The sequence below is a fragment of the Pagrus pagrus genome, assembly GCF_965226575.1.
Source record: "Pagrus pagrus genome assembly, chromosome: 3".
Taxonomy (NCBI): Eukaryota; Metazoa; Chordata; class Actinopteri; order Spariformes; family Sparidae; genus Pagrus; species Pagrus pagrus.
Window position 1 is genome coordinate 33,072,462 of NC_140187.1, and position 17,668 is coordinate 33,090,129.

Genomic DNA, 17,668 nt, shown 5'->3' on the forward strand with positions numbered 1-17,668 from the left:
TCCACCACCATCCACTCCACCTCCAGATATGGCAGCCAGGTCACAAGCATGTGATGTGAATGTGAATGTCAATATGGCACGCAGCCTATGACACGTACAACTGTGAACGTATCAGTGGTTTGCAGAAATGTAAACTGCTCTCATTTATACACCCTTCATAGTAGGTGGGGTTAGCATAAACAATTGTGGTAGAAAACTGAAAACAGTATATATGAAAAAAATGGCGAATGAACCTCACCAGTTGAAATACACAAATGTGCTACAAATAAAAGTGACCAGCACACAAAGATTTTATCCTTCAAGTTCAGGTGAAAGAAGACCTCCTTGCTGTGTTTTCACCTCAGAATGGAACTACAACAGAGTCATAGCATGAGTTAGTCAGGAGTTTGTAAATCCCTCTAAAAGAGATCGTTAAAATGTAATCTCTCTTTCTCTCTTTTTGTCAGGCGCTGTTTCCAGACGGCCCATTTCTATGTGGAAGACAGCAGTTCACCCAGAGTGGTACCCAATGAGACAATCCCTGTCATTCCCATTCCAGGTAACAACTAACCACAGCACTTCTCACATTTATAACCCCCATGCAAAACTGCTGGCCGGATGTGCTGGTATACCCCTTCAGGACAAGAGATTTCAGACATATTTGTTTGTGTCTTTGACCGCTGTTTTAACACTTCTCTCTTAAAATCTGCTGTTGATGAGTCCACACACTGAGCCCTCAGCTGCAGCAGTTGTATACACTTCCAGAGCCGTGCAGCCTGATTTCCAACCATCTTTCCTGGTACAGTGTTTCTACATGGTGTAAGTTAGGTCGTCATCCCCTCTGTGGGGTCGAAGGTCAGGGCTATTCTTATAACAGCGGTCCAAGGTCACACACCAGCATGAAGACCTTACTGGTCTCATCTTCCTGTGACCAAACATTCTGAGCAGCAATAATCCAATCTAGGGCTAGACACAAAAGTGAACAAAGCCACGTATTTATCTGTGTTAGTCTATGCAGTGAACTTTTCATTTTATTAATAATACAAATTTAGTTTATAGTATTATATTAAACACAGCGCACTACAGAGCTATGAAACAGGACATTGTCTTTATTAACATTACCAACTTTCTGGACATTTTGATTTTCAAAATTATCCTCACTATGTCCACTCTCTGCTCTCTGAGATCTCCTGTTGGAGAGCTGCTCAGTTGAGGACACATTTGCCTCAGCCTCACCTGTACTGTCACCTTTAAAAGCAACATTGAGCACGTGACCATCACTCAGACCTTTTCAGAGCGAAGTGACTGGTCTGTGTAAATAAAGTGTTCTGAATGGCAGCGTGGTGCAGAGAGGTAAGCACTTAAATATGTCTGGGCGCCATGGATACCAGGTATTTAGCAATGAGATTTTGATTTCTATCACTCAGCTCAGCCTTTAAACAAATTGTTTAAAAAATATGGTCTATAGCCACATCATTACCTGAGCTTGAGTGTGTGTGTGTGTGTGTGTGTGTGTGTGTGTGTGAAGAGAGAGAGAGAGAGAGAGAGAGCGAGCCCAGGTCACCAATTACAAAGAACACAAACACATAAACCTCCACAGGGCTGACGGCTGCTCTCTAGCTGTTCCAGCTCTCGTCCTCAGGTCCAGGATTTGGATCCAAACCTGTCAAATCAATTAAAAGCTTGAGGGGCCTCTTACAATGTCCAAAGGCCTCCATTCACACCAGGGCCAGTGTGCCCAGCCTGGTAGAGCCCAGCACAGACAAAAGGGGGTCTGCCACAGAGCCGCTGTTGCAGCCTCAGCAGATAACTGGCTCACTGAGCTGCTGGTTTGATTCATTTTACGTGTGTTCACATATGTTTGATTTTTTCAACCACTGGAAGGGTGAGGTAGGCTCACAGACTTTTGAAGGCTAAAATTGGAAAAACACTGCTCACATGACAGCCATGCTGTGAGGACAGCAGACAGGGAGGTGGCCATATGTTAGTTGTGTTAATTGTATCAATAGCTCAGACCGAGAGCCTCGCACATCCCATAATCTTCTTTAAGACCTTCTGGATTTAAAACCTGCAGGCAGCAGCCACTTACTACAGAGCACTCCACTTAACACACACACACACACACACACACACACACACACACTCACACACACACACACACACGCACACACACAGACACATCCAAACATAGACAAACATTATATATGGGTTACCTTGGTTTTCTTTTATTTTCTTTAGTTTAGAGTGGGAAGATCAATATCTGAGTCACCCAGAAAAGCTTTCACTGAACAGGTATTGTGTTGAGGGTTAGGGTTAGGTGTTGAATAAATATAAATATATATATATATATATATATATATATATATATATATGGTGGTGTTGACTACAACACTGGAGTTTATATTCCAAATTGAAGTCGATTTCATAAAAACCCCAACATTTTTTCTTATTCATCTTCCACCCCAAGGAACAAAACTAAAGAACAAAGCCCTGCCTCGGTGTCAGTGATTGTGTGCTGTCTGTAAAATATGTCAAAGCAATAAAAGAGATTACTCTGAGAGACGCTCTGCTTTACACTCAGCAGCCTGCTGTGTTTAGCGACACAACTAATGTTGACGTATTTGCATACCTAAATGAGCGTCTAGCAAGGCACAACATGAGAGCAAGCTAGTGTATGCTCTTGTTAATATTTGATGAAGACTAAACTGTAGGGAGCTGTGAGAGAGTTTTAGCCATTATGAAATGTTTTTGCATGCTCTCAGTGAATACACTCCAATCATCTGGGTTGACTTGTGCTCTTTATGCTGGCAGTGTCTGAAGAACAACTACCAATTGCAACTATTTGTATACAAGTGTTTGCCATCTGATGAAACATGCGCTCCAGTCCTGTGCGTTATGGCTAAAAGCGCCCACAAGCAACAAAGCATGAACAGCGAAATATGACGTATGCATGCTTTCTTAATTTATGTCTCCTCTGTGGTACAGTTGAGCAGTGGAACTGAAACTCTACCGAGCCTGCATTTTTCTTGGCAGAGACCTCTAGAGAAGCACCACTTACAATCACAAGTGCATTTGTTAGCATTTGACCTTAACCCTGGCATTTTGATTCACTGATCTATTTCAATCTATTTCTATAAGGTATATAGGGTGATAACCAGGAAAACACTGAAAATAATAATTTTGCCGTAACCGGGCAGGTGTCAAATCCAGCAGACTGTACAATACAGTATATTAATGACAAGGAGAAACAATAGTTGGCAAATTTCTCAACACAACATTGTTCTCGAGCTTTTTGTCAAATTCCATAGTCTTCATCAGTTAGCCCTGTTGTCATGACATTTGAGATGTTCATAACATTTTGGATTAAAAAAAGGAATACAGAAACAACCACTACATTGTTCATGTGGTGAGATTATTTTTACCAACTGATGTTTTTTGAAAGTAAAAAATAAACTTTCAGATGTCACTTTCAGTGGAGAGGCGGAGGTTGATCCTTCCTCTAGAGCGAGTTATTGTTCCTGAAGCTGATTTGACCCTTGTCTTGTTTCTTCTCTGCAGATGACATGGAAGCCGTCCCAGTCAAGCAGTTCATCAAACATGTCTCTGAACTCTACTCAAATAACCAGCATGGATTCTCTGAAGATTTTGAGGTAAGTGGTTAATTCTTGTCTGTGCAAACCAGAAAGGATAACAGAACCATACTGAAATTCTTACATTGACATTGATTCGAAATGAAGAATGATCGTGTGCATCTGACGTCCGAAGGAAACATAATCAAAACAGTTAGCTTGCCGGTAGCCTGCAGCTGCAGTCACTGTCACTTCATTGATTTCTTTGAGAAGATGATTTACTCAGGACGGACTTGAGAAAACGAACTTTGTAACTTATTTTCTATCTTGTGTTGTTAATTGTTGAAGCGGTGGTATTTTTGGTTAAAGTCTGTCTCCAGCTGATGAATGTGAGTCCAATTTCAAGTCTCTTTCAGCTCAGTGTTTGGTCTCGACCCAATCTGTCGAGAGCATCTGCTAAATGCTGCACTTGTAGCAAACTGTGTCAGTCTTCTGTTTGGTGCAAAGCAGGTAGTTTTTCAAGCTTTTTCGATGAAAACAGCTGCATACTGCAACCTGAAGTGACACTGATATCTGTCACAGTCTCACATTTCATCACTTGGCACCAACAACTAGCCAATAGCAGATAGACAGCTCAGTACACTGCCTAATAGAGTGTTGCAGGAATGAGTCCTAAAATCTCCTTTTATGGTAATTTAGCAGATTTTTATACTTCTGGTTCCCTCGCCTGGAAGTCAACAGGCTTGTTTTTAAAATGTTTTTGGTCAAATGCCTGAAATAAAGTCTGTGTGTTAACGGACTCACCAGGCCATCTATACAAAGGAACTGTTCTAATCTAACTGTACAAGTTGTAGATAGATCAGTGTATTTAGTGCGTACAGTATAGTGTAGTTAGTGACAGCTGAGTGACAGAGATGTTGCGGTCAGACGACCACACTGTAGTTGTTTATAGCCTAATGGGGACTTTTTACTTCTGCTGATTATATTCACACTCGTGAAGTGCTGCTCATCTGTGAAGATCATCTTGTTGATCAAAATGCATAAGTTTCATCAGTTGTTGCCACAGAGCTTATTTCCAATTAGCCAAAATCCATTTGAAAAATATAGGCTGTTTTTGTCGAGGGAACCATGCTAACTTCTGGGTTAAAAATATGTTGTCTATGCAGGACTCTGTCTCTCCATTACCTCCTCTCCCCTGTGTCAGACTACACCAGTCCTTCAGCACACTTTAGAAAACACACCTGCACATGAAGACACTCGCTTTCAGATGCTGAGGGCCAGGCTATGATAAACTAATGAAAGCATGTACTGTATGAGAGCGGGTTAGTACCACAGATCCTGGCTCAGTCCATTGTGTCAGATCAGAAGTAACCATTATATGTTCCCATTGTATTCTTAAAGCTCTAACTAGCATATTGCTAACAGTACATCAGTATGTAATGAGAAAACTCAAATACTCTAGCTGGCACTTGATATTGTAGATATTAGTTTTCGGCAGTGTTTCTTAATGTATAAATATACATTTAATCGTGAAGGGGGAAAAACTATGGCCTGTCCATGTCTGGATCCAATTAGATACTGGAAGCAGAAATAGTATGAAATAATAAAGAGAGATATGAATATGAATATGGTTATCACTGAGAAAGCAAGGGGGAAGTTTCAGTGTTGGGCAATTTAGTTTAGTTATGACCTTTGCATGCTTCATCACACCGGCCTCTTATTCCCTCTGCGAGTGTGTTCTATGAAAATATCTTTCTCGCTTTGATTCCTTCTTTTCCTCCAATCACTCTGCATTCCAGGTCCCTGCTCTGCCTAGACAAAGGGTGGGTGGACTGAGCTCTCCCTGCTGAATGAGTGAAAATGAGTGAAAACAGAGCACACTAGTGTGTGTGTCCCCTCTCCCTCTCCCCTGTGCCCCGGTTCAGGCCCAGTAGACACTGAAAGTGCTTTAGGACGGGAGCTCAAATCAAATTATCCTCCTCCCACATTCTCGACATCCCTGCTGTCCCAGTTTCTCCTACTTTGACAGAATGTAGTCAGGGAGGCCGAGGGCATTAATCATCACTCTTTAGTCTCATCTACATTGTTATGGCACTGTTGTCACCCAGTCAAATGAAAGTAGCAGTAAATGCTCCAGAGATTGAAGTGAATACTTCAAACTTGTAAATCCACCCATGTCATAGATGAAGATGGGTGACAAATGAAAAGAAAAAAATAATATAATAGTAATCTGGCCTTCTGAGTCGCTGATACAAACCCACACAATCATCTATGGGCGATTATGAAGCAGTGTGTTACACTGTGTCTACACAGAATGTGTCAAGTAAGCAGCCAGTAGGATCTTGTGTGACGTGTGACAGTTCTGTCGGCCTCTACAAGGTGCATTTTTAGATGCACATTCAAATTCATTTTGTTTTCAAATACTTAAATATGTAAGTTACTACATTTGGAAGTAGCTGAGGACGAATAGGATGAGGAGATGCACGTAGTCCATTTACTGGTAAAAGTGTGTCTGTAGTGCAGTGGTGCTCAGGCAGTCACAAGGTTTTAAGAATGAAATGGATGTAAAGGGGGTTGAAAGAACATTTTTTATACCTCACTACAAAAACAACAGAACAGGCTGACCTTCTTTTATAGTTGGTTGTATTCTGATAACATGCCAGACATGGCAAAAAAAAATATTTTCATACATCATTTAAAAATAATGACGGCCCTTTTTCCTCTTCACACGAGACAACTTTCTGAATTGTGGTCGTTGTGGTTTTAACACATTCACACACGTGACTTATCAGCACAAGAGGACACACACTTCAAGTTCACACATGCAAGACGAGACGGGAATGTGGTTATACAAACAGTACAGGTTGTTTGTGTGCTGATTTGCAGTGAAAGAGATGAAGATAAAGAAAACAATAGGGATAAGAAGATGGATTATGATGTGCGGACAGCAAGTATCATTTTTGTACCAAAAACATATGATTGCCTGCTCAGCAAGGATTCACAGTTACACACTGAAACACTTGTGTGCATGCATTCTGATATAAGCTATACGCTGTTATGATGCCTGGTTAGACTGGGTTCAGACAGCTGCTGTGGATGACAGCATAGGAGACAGGGAGAGAGGATGGGCTGAGCCTTGTACCTGGCTCCCTGACCTGTTGGTGATGCAGCCAGAGATGTAGCCTGCCAGATAACCAGCAGACATTGACGACATGCCAGCAAGCTGTCCACGAGTTCCAGGACTGGGTCTTTGAACAGCTCACACGCTTCAAAATCCATCAGGGTCAGCAAGATCGGAACTAAAGTCTTTTCATATGAACTTGGCTTCACTGGCCAACAGTTAGCAGCTGTTTGAACACTGTTTCAACTGATTTCATTATTTACACTACATTTACGAAAGAAAACATTTTATTTACAGTTAACATGTCAAATTTTATGAACACAGTAAACAGTAACCAATATTAAGCAACTTTTTTCGCCTGTGGACAAACGCGGTGTTGAGTTAGGAGAAACTTAATTAAATGTTGTTTACAACACATTTTTAAAAAAATGTTATAAATTATATTTGTGTACAAGATATTTCTTTCTTTGTCTAAAAAAAACATTGTGTTCCAGTGATGTACATGTTCATTTGCATTTAGAGCAGGGAAGTGAGATAAGTTCACAAGTGGTCACTGGAGACGCACGTCAAGATGCATGTAAATGCCTGGTGCGAACTGAGGGACTTAGAGCTGTCCACTTGTGAGCGGATCACTGAGGACAGATGTTAATACCGAGTTTGAAGTCCCTCAGAGTGGTTTAATTCAAGTGTTTACACACTGAGCAGGGGAACGTGAGACTTGATGTGTAAAACAAAAAACACTTTTGGCTCACAGCTACACAAGGGTGAAACACAAGCTGTTATGCAGCCTGTGGTTATGCATACCTTGTCTATCTATATAACAAACAAGACTGTGGTGTCCACCACTATCATCTATGCACTAAATGACTGCATAACTTTAGGCAGAATCATTTTCATCCCTCTAGTGGAGTTGCTCACACGTTGAGAATCTCTTGTAGTGCTGAAGCGGTTTCAGAGGCTCATGGACCAGCGCCTACTAACACGCATAATGTTAGCTTTTCCTTTCAGCTGTCTCCTATCTGTACACATGTTCACTTTCATACCGAGTCTACACAGTGTCCAAAGTGCATTCCAATGGTTTGGGAGCCGGTTCTGGAAGCTGGGTCAGATAACACATGACGAACACTGCAGCATCACTGTGTCAGCCTGAAAGTACATGACACTAAATGTACCATACTGAACTCCAGTTACAAGTTATATTTATGCTCTAGTGCAGAAGAACATCGGTGTCAACCATCTCTTATGTTCTAACATAGTAACAGAAAGCGGATGTGTTTATGTCTGTGAATGCATGTGTGTGTATGCAGATATCAGTGAGTGTGTTTGGCATATGGTAGAGTTTAAGTGTCTGCACATGTGTGTTTATGTACCAATCCGTGTACCATCTGCTGATCACCTGTCTGTGTGACATCATCTCCAGTTAAATCTGGTCTCTTCCCATCAAACCTGCAACCCGATCTGCTCCCACACACTCACCATGAAGCCTGCGACACCCAAAATAAACCCCCATCTCAATTAGTATGATGAATCCATGTTTAATAGTGCTAAAACAAGGCAGTCGGCCTGTAAAGCTCCTGAGGAAATGAGACCGAGGGGTCAGAGCCAAATCCAGTGCCTGCCCTCTCTGTTGGCTATGCTGAGCTAGCAGCCAGCAGCTGTTTGTTTGGCAGGAACTCGACATTAAACACTGACATATATTCACAGGCTGCTACGCCCAGAATCAGTCTCTGTCATTTTCAGGACTGTATCCACATTGGAGAATAATTAAAAAAACAAGTAAACAAGAAAAGACCTCCAGGGTGATTCCTGTGATTGATTTTCAGTCTAAATTTGCATATAACTCCAGAGCTAGTGATTTCACTGTAGCTGTTACTTTCCAGCATGTTGTGCCATGCCATCGGGACAAGAAAATAAATGCTTTTGCCAAGCAAGGGATGTAGCTTATTGAAACAAATGTTATGAAGTAAGGAACACTTGCTTTAGCCAAAGAGGAAAACTGAAAAAGTGAAAGAGAGAGTTGGAATGGGGAAGTTGGAATCAGACCAAACAGGTAGAACAAGGACAGCAGCTTCTGTGCAAGAGACATAGACCAAAAAGTTATGACAGCCGTACTACAGTATACATCAGCAGTTAAAAGTACTGTATGGTGAATTGTGAGAAGTCAAAATGGAAATGTAACCATCAGTTTCAAGATACCTTGCTATGCATTATGTACAGACTTGTCAGACTGACGGAGGGGTGTGTCTGTGTGTGTGTCCTTCCCCAGGAGGTTCAACGGTGCACTGCTGATATGAAGATCACATCAGAGCACTCCAACCACCCTGACAACAAGCACAAGAACAGATACATCAACATAGTGGCCTGTGAGTACACATTACATAGGCTTAGTGCGTACTCTGTACTGTGTTTTGATGCTCACTTTGACGTATTTTGTAATTTAAACTGCTGCGGTGAATGTGTGGCGAAACATATTTTTATATGTATTAAGACATGTAAAGGCACATACAATATATGATCGGCAGGTCAGTCCATGTTTGAATATTTTCTACAAACACAAATATTACTGTAAACTCTAGGTGGTCAGGTCCTTTACTGGTTGATTGGTACCTATTTTAATACACATCGAACATATGTTTTAACCATTGTCACACATATTATTTAATAAATTAATCTGTATATTTTATGCTGCAGTATTTTGTATTTTAAAGGAGCACTCTGTAGTTTTGGGGGAGAAATGTTAATGAGAAGAGAAAGATCTTCATTGGCTGAGTTTTTCTGCCTCTCTTTGTTTTCATGATGATCAACTGAATTAACAAACCCACCTTAAAGGACAACACAATTTATACTGTTTTACTTGTTTACATACTGTTTATATGTGGCGGACCCTGCCATCTTTCTAGCTTCCGACAGTGCTCTGGGACCTTATTTTCCTCTGAGAACAGCTTCTTTATTCACTTATGGAATAAAGTTTGTACCATTACCTCATTAATATTGTAAATAATGAAAAGTTTGAATTTCATCTCCAAAACTACATGGTGCCCCTTTAATGTCAGTTTGGTCAGAAACAACACTTAAAACTTGTGTGTGTTCACAGGTCTCGGGGAGTGCTACTGCATATGAGGAACAAAATGTACTTTAAAGCCTTTTGTGGCTCCAGAGGAAGCTGCATGTAATCCGATAAATGTATGTGTCACTCAGTGGCTAAGTTGCATTGTGGGTAATGTAGGTGCCAGGTTTTGAAAATCAGTCCACTGGGTAGCATCACTGTCCTATAAGACAGTTAGATTTATTATAGACATTTTAAAAACAAATGATCAAAATCAATTCATGCAGAACCAGAACCTTCTTTTTCAAAATCTGGTGCCTACATTACCCTAAATGCAACTGCCACAGAGTGTCATCACTCGAGGCAATTTATCAGATGACATGCAGCTTCCTCTGGAGCCACAACAGGCTTTATACTACGGTTTTCAACAAAGTGCTTTATAGTAAAACATGTAATAATAGTAAATAAGACCCAAAACATAAGATATGAGCAAGATATAAGAAGTTTATTTTAAAACTTGCTCATGTCTTATGTTCAATAAATACCATCAGTTCATACAATAAACATGTGGATGCCTGCCTGTTTTGATTATTTAAACTAGGCTCTTTTCTTTTTTAAACCAATTTTCACTGAAAATCACTGAATCCTCATGCATCAGATTTTTACTCTTGACAAAAGGGTCAACTGTTGATGGTTAATCAATCAGACCAACCAATAGACATCGCCACCCTAGGGGGCTCGACCCTGAAACAGCACACACAGGGCCGGTACCTTGCCGTTTAGCTGTCTGTAAAAAGCCACACGACCCAGTCTGACCATTGTTTCAAGCTCTAAGGTTAAAGAACTTGCTGTTTGGGAGCAGGTGCCTCGGCAGGACACAAAAACAGTAACAATACACTGGACAGCAGTGTGTGAGGGATGGAGTTAAGGTAAGCTCCTAACTGTTTTACTGCTCTGTTTCCTGTTCAGATGACCACAGTAGGGTGAAGCTGAGGCCACTGGCTGGGAAGGACTCCAAACACACAGACTACATCAATGCCAACTATGTGGATGTAAGTGTTTCTGCTTCCATGTCAAGCACTGGTCTGCGTCTGTGTGACTGTATGATGAGGAGAATAATTTTGACTGCAAGACTAATACAAAACAATAAAGACACTGGAGACACTCTGTTATGTTTTGGAAGAATTGTTATTATAAAAGCTTGATATTATTCTGTATGCCACATACTGCCAAACTATTAATCTGTCTCTTTGTCATTCATCCATTAGGGTTATAACAAGCCTAAAGCCTACATTGCATCCCAGGGACCACTTAAGTCTACTTTTGAGGACTTTTGGAGGATGGTGTGGGAGCAAAATACCAGCATCATTGTCATGATCACCAACCTAGTGGAAAAAGGCCGAGTATGTTCTGACAATAAGACAAACTCAGTGTAGATTTTTGGATGTTTAAGTTCTGAAATGTTTTGTAACGTGTTGACTCAACCTGTTAAACTCAAATAAGCACCCATAATGAACTTGCTGACAGTTGATCGACACTTAGAAATAATAATAAAAGCCTTATGAGGGTTTTAGAATTGTTTGTAATAGCAATACAAACATTTATTGATCAGGCTTTGTTTAGTTATTAGATCTGGAGCTGCAAATAGCATAGTTAACTGTTGGTAAGTGCATAGTTCATTGTTAACAAATTCATAATAAAGTATGTATTCAGGTAGTGTTAGTATGTTAGTTAAACCTAAGCTAGTTGAACTCAATAGATGTGTTTGTAACGCTATTATAAACAAGTACATTAGGGCTTTTATTAACATTCTTAAGTCATTTTCAAGTTTTATAATCCAACGAGAAACACGTTTATTAAGCTATTAAAACTTATGTAGTCTTGTTGATGCTCATATGCATATAAAAAGGAGGAATTAAGGAATGTTTATTACAAGGACCTTTGTATTAAGCCTTACTGAGCCCTCTGCAGGGGTTTACACATCGGGTCACCATATTTACCTCACTTACTTTACTCTCTTTGGGACCCTTCTGTTGTGCTCAGCCCTGGAGCGTATACCTCTCCTGTCTCCTGGTTCAACACATACTCAGAACACAAACTGACATGCCTGACACAATTTGTTGACTGTACTTTAATCGGATTTGTGTGTGTGTGTGTGTGTGTGTGTGTGTGTGTGTGTGTGTTCCACAGAGAAAATGTGACCAGTACTGGCCAACAGAGAACAGTGAAGAGTACGGCAACATGGTAGTCACGCTGAAAAGCACTAAAGTTCATGCCTGCTATACTGTTCGCTGCTTCACGCTGCGCAACACTAAAGTCAAAAAGGTGAGAATGAGAAGTGGGAGTTCTAGTCTCACTGTATTTCTTCAAATGATTTCATGTTTTAATTTGAAAATCTGGTTTGTAGTTTCACAGTTGGAATAAATTAGGTATGGTAAGCTGTGGCACTCTCCAGATTTAGTCTTAGTGTTTAGGGCATTGTGGTGTTGGTGGGGGGGATGTTGCACGATGTCATGGTGTTACAGCCATGAGCAGTCAAGCCGCACCGACAAGGTGCAAGTGTTTTTCCACTTCACAGCACAGCAAGGTAAAACTGTGTGCCTGGAGGACTTGTTAGAGGTGTACTAGTCACAAACCACAGAAGGCCTGTCACCTGCAGCACTTTGACTGTGAACTCACTGAGACTGTTTGAGCTGCTCCCCCTGCAGTGTTTAAAACTGACCCACTGGCTACACAGCGCAGAGTATGTCCATATCTGGTTGATAAGACTTGTTATTATTGGAGAAAAGCACCGCTAATAAAACTTGGTGACAGATACTTCACAGTCAAAGCACTTGCCAGTTTGCCAGTGGCAAGTGTTTAATATGAAGCAGCAAAACCAGGAAATCTTTGATTTGTATCAGCAGTAATACACAACTCGAATATGCCTGGAAGTGAACAGTAAAGTAGGTCCGACATCTGAAAGTGCAAACAGGAACCCAGGAGTGAAACTAAACTCCAGACCACAGTACTGAGAGCTGAACACAGAGAGACTCAAAAAACAGTGTTCTCTTTACTCACTTGCTCTGTGTGACCTCGAACACAGCAGCACAGCTACCCCTTGTTGTGAGGCTGTAGTAGAAACACGTGTCATGGGGCAGGTGATTGTGTTTTTATTATTATAAAGACTAAGACTGAAACAAGCAAAAGTCAAGACAATCATCAGCTGGTTTTCAGGATCCATGTTTCCTTTAGTTGGCAACTCCAGTAATCTGGAACTATAACTTTATTACACTGACCAGATGATAATATCCCTTCAGTCATGAGCTATTACTTTACTTCATTTACTTTCAATAATAAGTTGGTCGTAAAGTTGTACAAACCTTTACAACCAACTTATTATTGAAAGTAAATGTTTGTAAGATGTTAATAAGATAATGTAACAACATTTCTTCCTTTCCTTCTTCTCTTTCATTCAGGGTGGGAAGGGGAACCCTAAGGCGAGGGCCCAGAGTGAACGGACAGTGCTCCAGTATCATTACACCCAGTGGCCAGACATGGGTGTCCCCGAGTACACTCTGCCTGTCCTCACCTTTGTCCGCAGGTCCTCCGCCGCCCAGATGCCGGACATGGGACCCGTGCTCGTCCACTGCAGGTAGTGTCGTTATTCTGCTTTCACTTCACTGTACATCACTCTGTTCCCCTTCTATCTTTCACCTCAGTGACACTGTGTCGTCATTGTACACATTAAAACTGTTTTGTCTTTACACACACACAATGGTGGATACATTTTTAAAATCAGTTCCTTGTTTATAGTGAGAGCAGAACATTTGTTATTCTGTGTATTTGTCATTTTTCACACATGTTGATGAAGGTTCTCAGTCATCTGGGTCATGGTAAATCTAGGTGCTGTATCATAGGCAACTGGACTCGTTTCAGTTTCTTGAAACACACTTTACACATATGTACACATATCTGTTTGGATTATTGTGTAACAAAGACATTAATTGAGACAACAAAAGCAGAACTGTTTTTATCTTATTTAGTACTTGGTAAGCAGAGATATGACAAATTAACTTATAGCTATCAACTGAACACCTATACCTTTGTGGTTTTCTACACTGCTGTTTATAGCACAGCTGCATATCTCAGCAGAAGCACTGAACCTGCAGTTACTGTTGCCAGCTTGTATTTAAGGGCACATTACAGTAAGGCAGGCGGGGAAATTACTGGTAATTGTCTGCTGACTGTGGCCCCGGGGGGAATGAGTATGAAGCTCTCCGCTATCATCTGCACTGCGATTGTCGATAATAACTTGTCACACCGCCTCACCGCTGTGGCTGCAGACACACCACTCATTACTACCATTTTGTACCCGGACACAGACACACAGACATCCTCCCGGTCATTATGCAAAAGGGAAGAGCAGACAGAGACACACTCACAGTCACCCTGCTGCTCTAAAGCAACAGGGAACTTAAAGTCCTGAATTTGTATATACAGTATAGGTGTTAACTGTATCTGTGACCAGCGCAGAAAGTATTCAACAATCACTAGTATGCCTATGGACAGATGACGGTACTTTTAACCACAGTCACAGTGTGATGTGACAAGATAACTACATGCACGCAAGTGATAGAATCTGATGTATACAACTTCAACAAAGAGAAAGTCTGCAAAACATCACTTACGATTACGATACATTCAGTCACATAAACCCCAAAAGTCATGGTATCAATATGGATGTCCCCAAAGACAAGTAACAACTGATTAAAACTTCAAGCATTTTACTTTTAAACCAGCAAATCACACAGGGCATTAAACCATCCATACAGGTATGTTTTGTGGATAGCAGTGAATTAAAAGCATGTCATGCAAAAAGGCATTTAAGGTGCCAACCATGTAATTGAAATATCCCTCGATGTATGTGAGTCTGAAACACTAATTTCCTGACAGCTTACTCATTTCTGTAATAAAGGCATTTAAGTGTAATTTTACATCCATTTCCATGCTAACTTCCCATATATAAAGCATTCCACTCATCATCATCTGTTTGGCTCTTCCTGCTTTTCCTCAGTGTTAATGTGTTGTGTTGCAGTGCTGGAGTGGGTCGTACAGGGACATACATCGTCATAGACAGCATGCTGCAGCAGATCAGAGACAAGAGCACAGTTAATGTACTCGGCTTCCTCAAACACATACGCACCCAGCGCAACTACCTAGTCCAGACTGAGGTTTGTATAACTGTGTGTGTGTGTGTGTGTGTGTGTGTGTGTGTGTGTGTGTGTGTGTGTGTGTGTGTGTGTGTGTGTGAACCAAATGTTTGTGGACAGTCAAGCTTTTCAGTTATGAGAGGATGGACAGCAAACACATTGATGTGCCTCAGTGTTTACAGTCAAACCTGGGTGGGTGGGTCAATATGCCATGCTGTGCCCTGCTGTTGGATACACATCGGTTGATGAAATCACCAACTCCTCACAGTTTCCCTGAGGAAAGAAATTCTTAAAAATGTTAAAAATGAGATCAGAGTCAGAGTATTACATTATGCAACATATTGTGTTTAAATAGAAATTCTGGTGTAATAAGAAAATGCCAAAAGAATTCACTTTGTGAAAATACACAATGTACCAAATTCATAGCAATTAAATAGGATTTAGGATTAAATAAAGTTAAGAGGGTTATTAAGGGTGTAAGTAGAAATGTTGTTCTGATGATGGCAATAGAGTAGCCTGGCATCACCGCACCAAGTTGTAAATTTACCTGAAACCTCCAAGTTAATTCATGATTTTTCAAGAGGTGCAGACCAAAACGCCTATAGACTCAACTGGATGGACCTAGAACCAATAAGAGCAGTGAAACGTGGGGCATAGTGCTGAGCTAGTGAACGTGACAGCAGATACATGCACAGCTCAAAGAACAGATCTCCCACTGATATATAGTTTACTGCTAACGTTAATTCAAGAGCAGCGTGAAACGTACGCTGCTGCTTTGCTTTGGCTTCAACACTACGACTGCACACAACTACTGGCCAGCATCCATCCATGGTAACCACGGACGCATTCAGCAGTCACTTGTCAAACTGAAAAGACGGCAGTGTGGTAGTATTGTTGCCTTATGAAAGTTGAAACAAACTTTTACATTTGGCCTTGTCAATCGAATATGAGTGAAGATTCAGCAGCTAGGTTGCTTTTTCACCTCAAATTTGTTCAGAAATACATTTTCGTGGACTGCTAAGGTGAAATAAGTGAACACATTGTAAACATCTGTATGTTTGTGTATGCAAGTCCACCCACACCAGCTGCTAATCACCTATTTTGTCATTTCTCACCTTTTGGCTGATCCAGGAGCAGTACGTCTTCATCCACGATGCCTTGATGGAAGCCATTTTAGGAAAGGAGACGGAAGTGGCATCCAGCCAGCTTCACAGCTACTTCAACAGCATCACGACACCAGGACACAGCGGCCGGACACATCTGGAGAAACAGTTCAAGGTGATTAATATTCATTCCACGTTCAGCAGATGTAACATCTTTATCCATTTGAATGTCCAATGTCACGATATCTATAGATATAGATCTAAGTTATTTAATGACATTTTTTCACTGGACGATTATCGTGGCCAAAAGAAATTACGTCAGTACAATTTTACTGCGATATATAGAGATATTTTGAAAAGAAAGGCCCTCAGTCAAATTCATCTTAACTTTGTATCTTGTGCGTTTTGTCTGTTGTTTGTCAAATGAATCACATTCATTGTACAAGTGTAGGGAGAGAGTCTCTGTAACCATAAATGTTTGTGTTTTCGACATGATTGGTACAGCAGTAGTAAATTAATGAGCAGCAGCCACACAGCAGATCCATGTCACACACTAGCTAGCTGGCAGTTAACTGTTGTATGGCGGGAGGCAACCAGTGTTGAGTCACATTACCGCCACCTATTATAATAAAGCGAGAACAGAAAGAAACAGAAACAATCTAAGAGGCGCTGGATAAATTTCACGATATAATCATTTGTTTATTATGAACAAGATGTTAATATTTAATTTCTTGAATATCACAGTTGTCAGTACCAGTTTTCAGCGATACCCCTACTTCATATCAAAGATTCAGACTGTTTGGAAGCTCCTCCACAAAAACACATCTGAATGTTTCTCCTCAAATCAGGACGTATTAAACATGTCTGTTCAGTTAACAAAGCCTTATATGAATATAATAATTCTCACACTAAAAACATATTTTTGTGAGATTTCATCAAGACTGATGCTGTGTTGCTCCTCTCTGGCACAAATAAAAATAAGACAAGCAATTAAATAATGACAACAAAATATTATTTATACCTTATTTATTGATAATTTATCGCTAAAAATAATTATTCTTCTCATCAATTTCTCTGATTTCCTTATCACCCAGCCCTGGTTTGTATTGGTTGTGGGTTTGATTAGGGTTGGTTGGAAGTCTTGACAACAGGAAAGTACAAACTGTTACTTCATCACTGTTCCCCAATGAGTCCAAGGTCTAGACTGGGTGGGGTGTGTGGGCAAAACAATAGCTTTCTTTCTTATGGTAAGGCATTTATGCCCTCATGGCAGGATTAGAATTTAGCTCCTTTGTTTTTTCTCTCATCGTTCCCCACTTCTCTCAGCCAATTTGGTCCGCTGTGTTTTTTCTGTTCTAAGCTGGGGATTTTCCATTGTGAGCTGCTTTCTGTTTTTCCTTCAGGTTTTATTACAGAACTCCTGTAGTAGTTGAAGTCTCACTGAGAATCTGATGCTGGTATGTTGACTGATACTGAAAGAGTTAAATACACACATTCTAAGTGCTGTATCGTAGGCAACTGGACTTGTTTCAGTTTCTTGAAGACGTTTCACCTCTCATCCAAGAGGCTTCTTCAGTTCTAACTAACTAAAGCTGCAGGCTTTTAAACTCTGTGTGGGAGTGTCCTTAGTCATTAAAGACACGTGTGAGCTCTGAGTG

At 40.7% G+C, this 17,668-nt stretch overlaps 1 protein-coding gene across 1 annotated transcript in view; it reads left to right on the top strand.

Moving 5' to 3' along the window:
- The window catches only part of LOC311252755 (receptor-type tyrosine-protein phosphatase gamma-like), a 480,433-nt gene that overhangs the window by 437,941 nt on the left and 24,824 nt on the right, over nucleotides 1-17,668 (top strand). Inside the window, exons 14-22 of the mRNA XM_084346266.1 lie at nucleotides 447-538; nucleotides 3,538-3,629; nucleotides 8,936-9,032; nucleotides 10,685-10,767; nucleotides 10,984-11,118; nucleotides 11,906-12,040; nucleotides 13,174-13,349; nucleotides 14,793-14,928; nucleotides 16,039-16,185. Of these exons, the coding sequence (XP_084202392.1) occupies nucleotides 447-538; nucleotides 3,538-3,629; nucleotides 8,936-9,032; nucleotides 10,685-10,767; nucleotides 10,984-11,118; nucleotides 11,906-12,040; nucleotides 13,174-13,349; nucleotides 14,793-14,928; nucleotides 16,039-16,185 (1,093 nt within the window). The remainder of the gene's footprint in view (nucleotides 1-446; nucleotides 539-3,537; nucleotides 3,630-8,935; nucleotides 9,033-10,684; nucleotides 10,768-10,983; nucleotides 11,119-11,905; nucleotides 12,041-13,173; nucleotides 13,350-14,792; nucleotides 14,929-16,038; nucleotides 16,186-17,668) is intronic.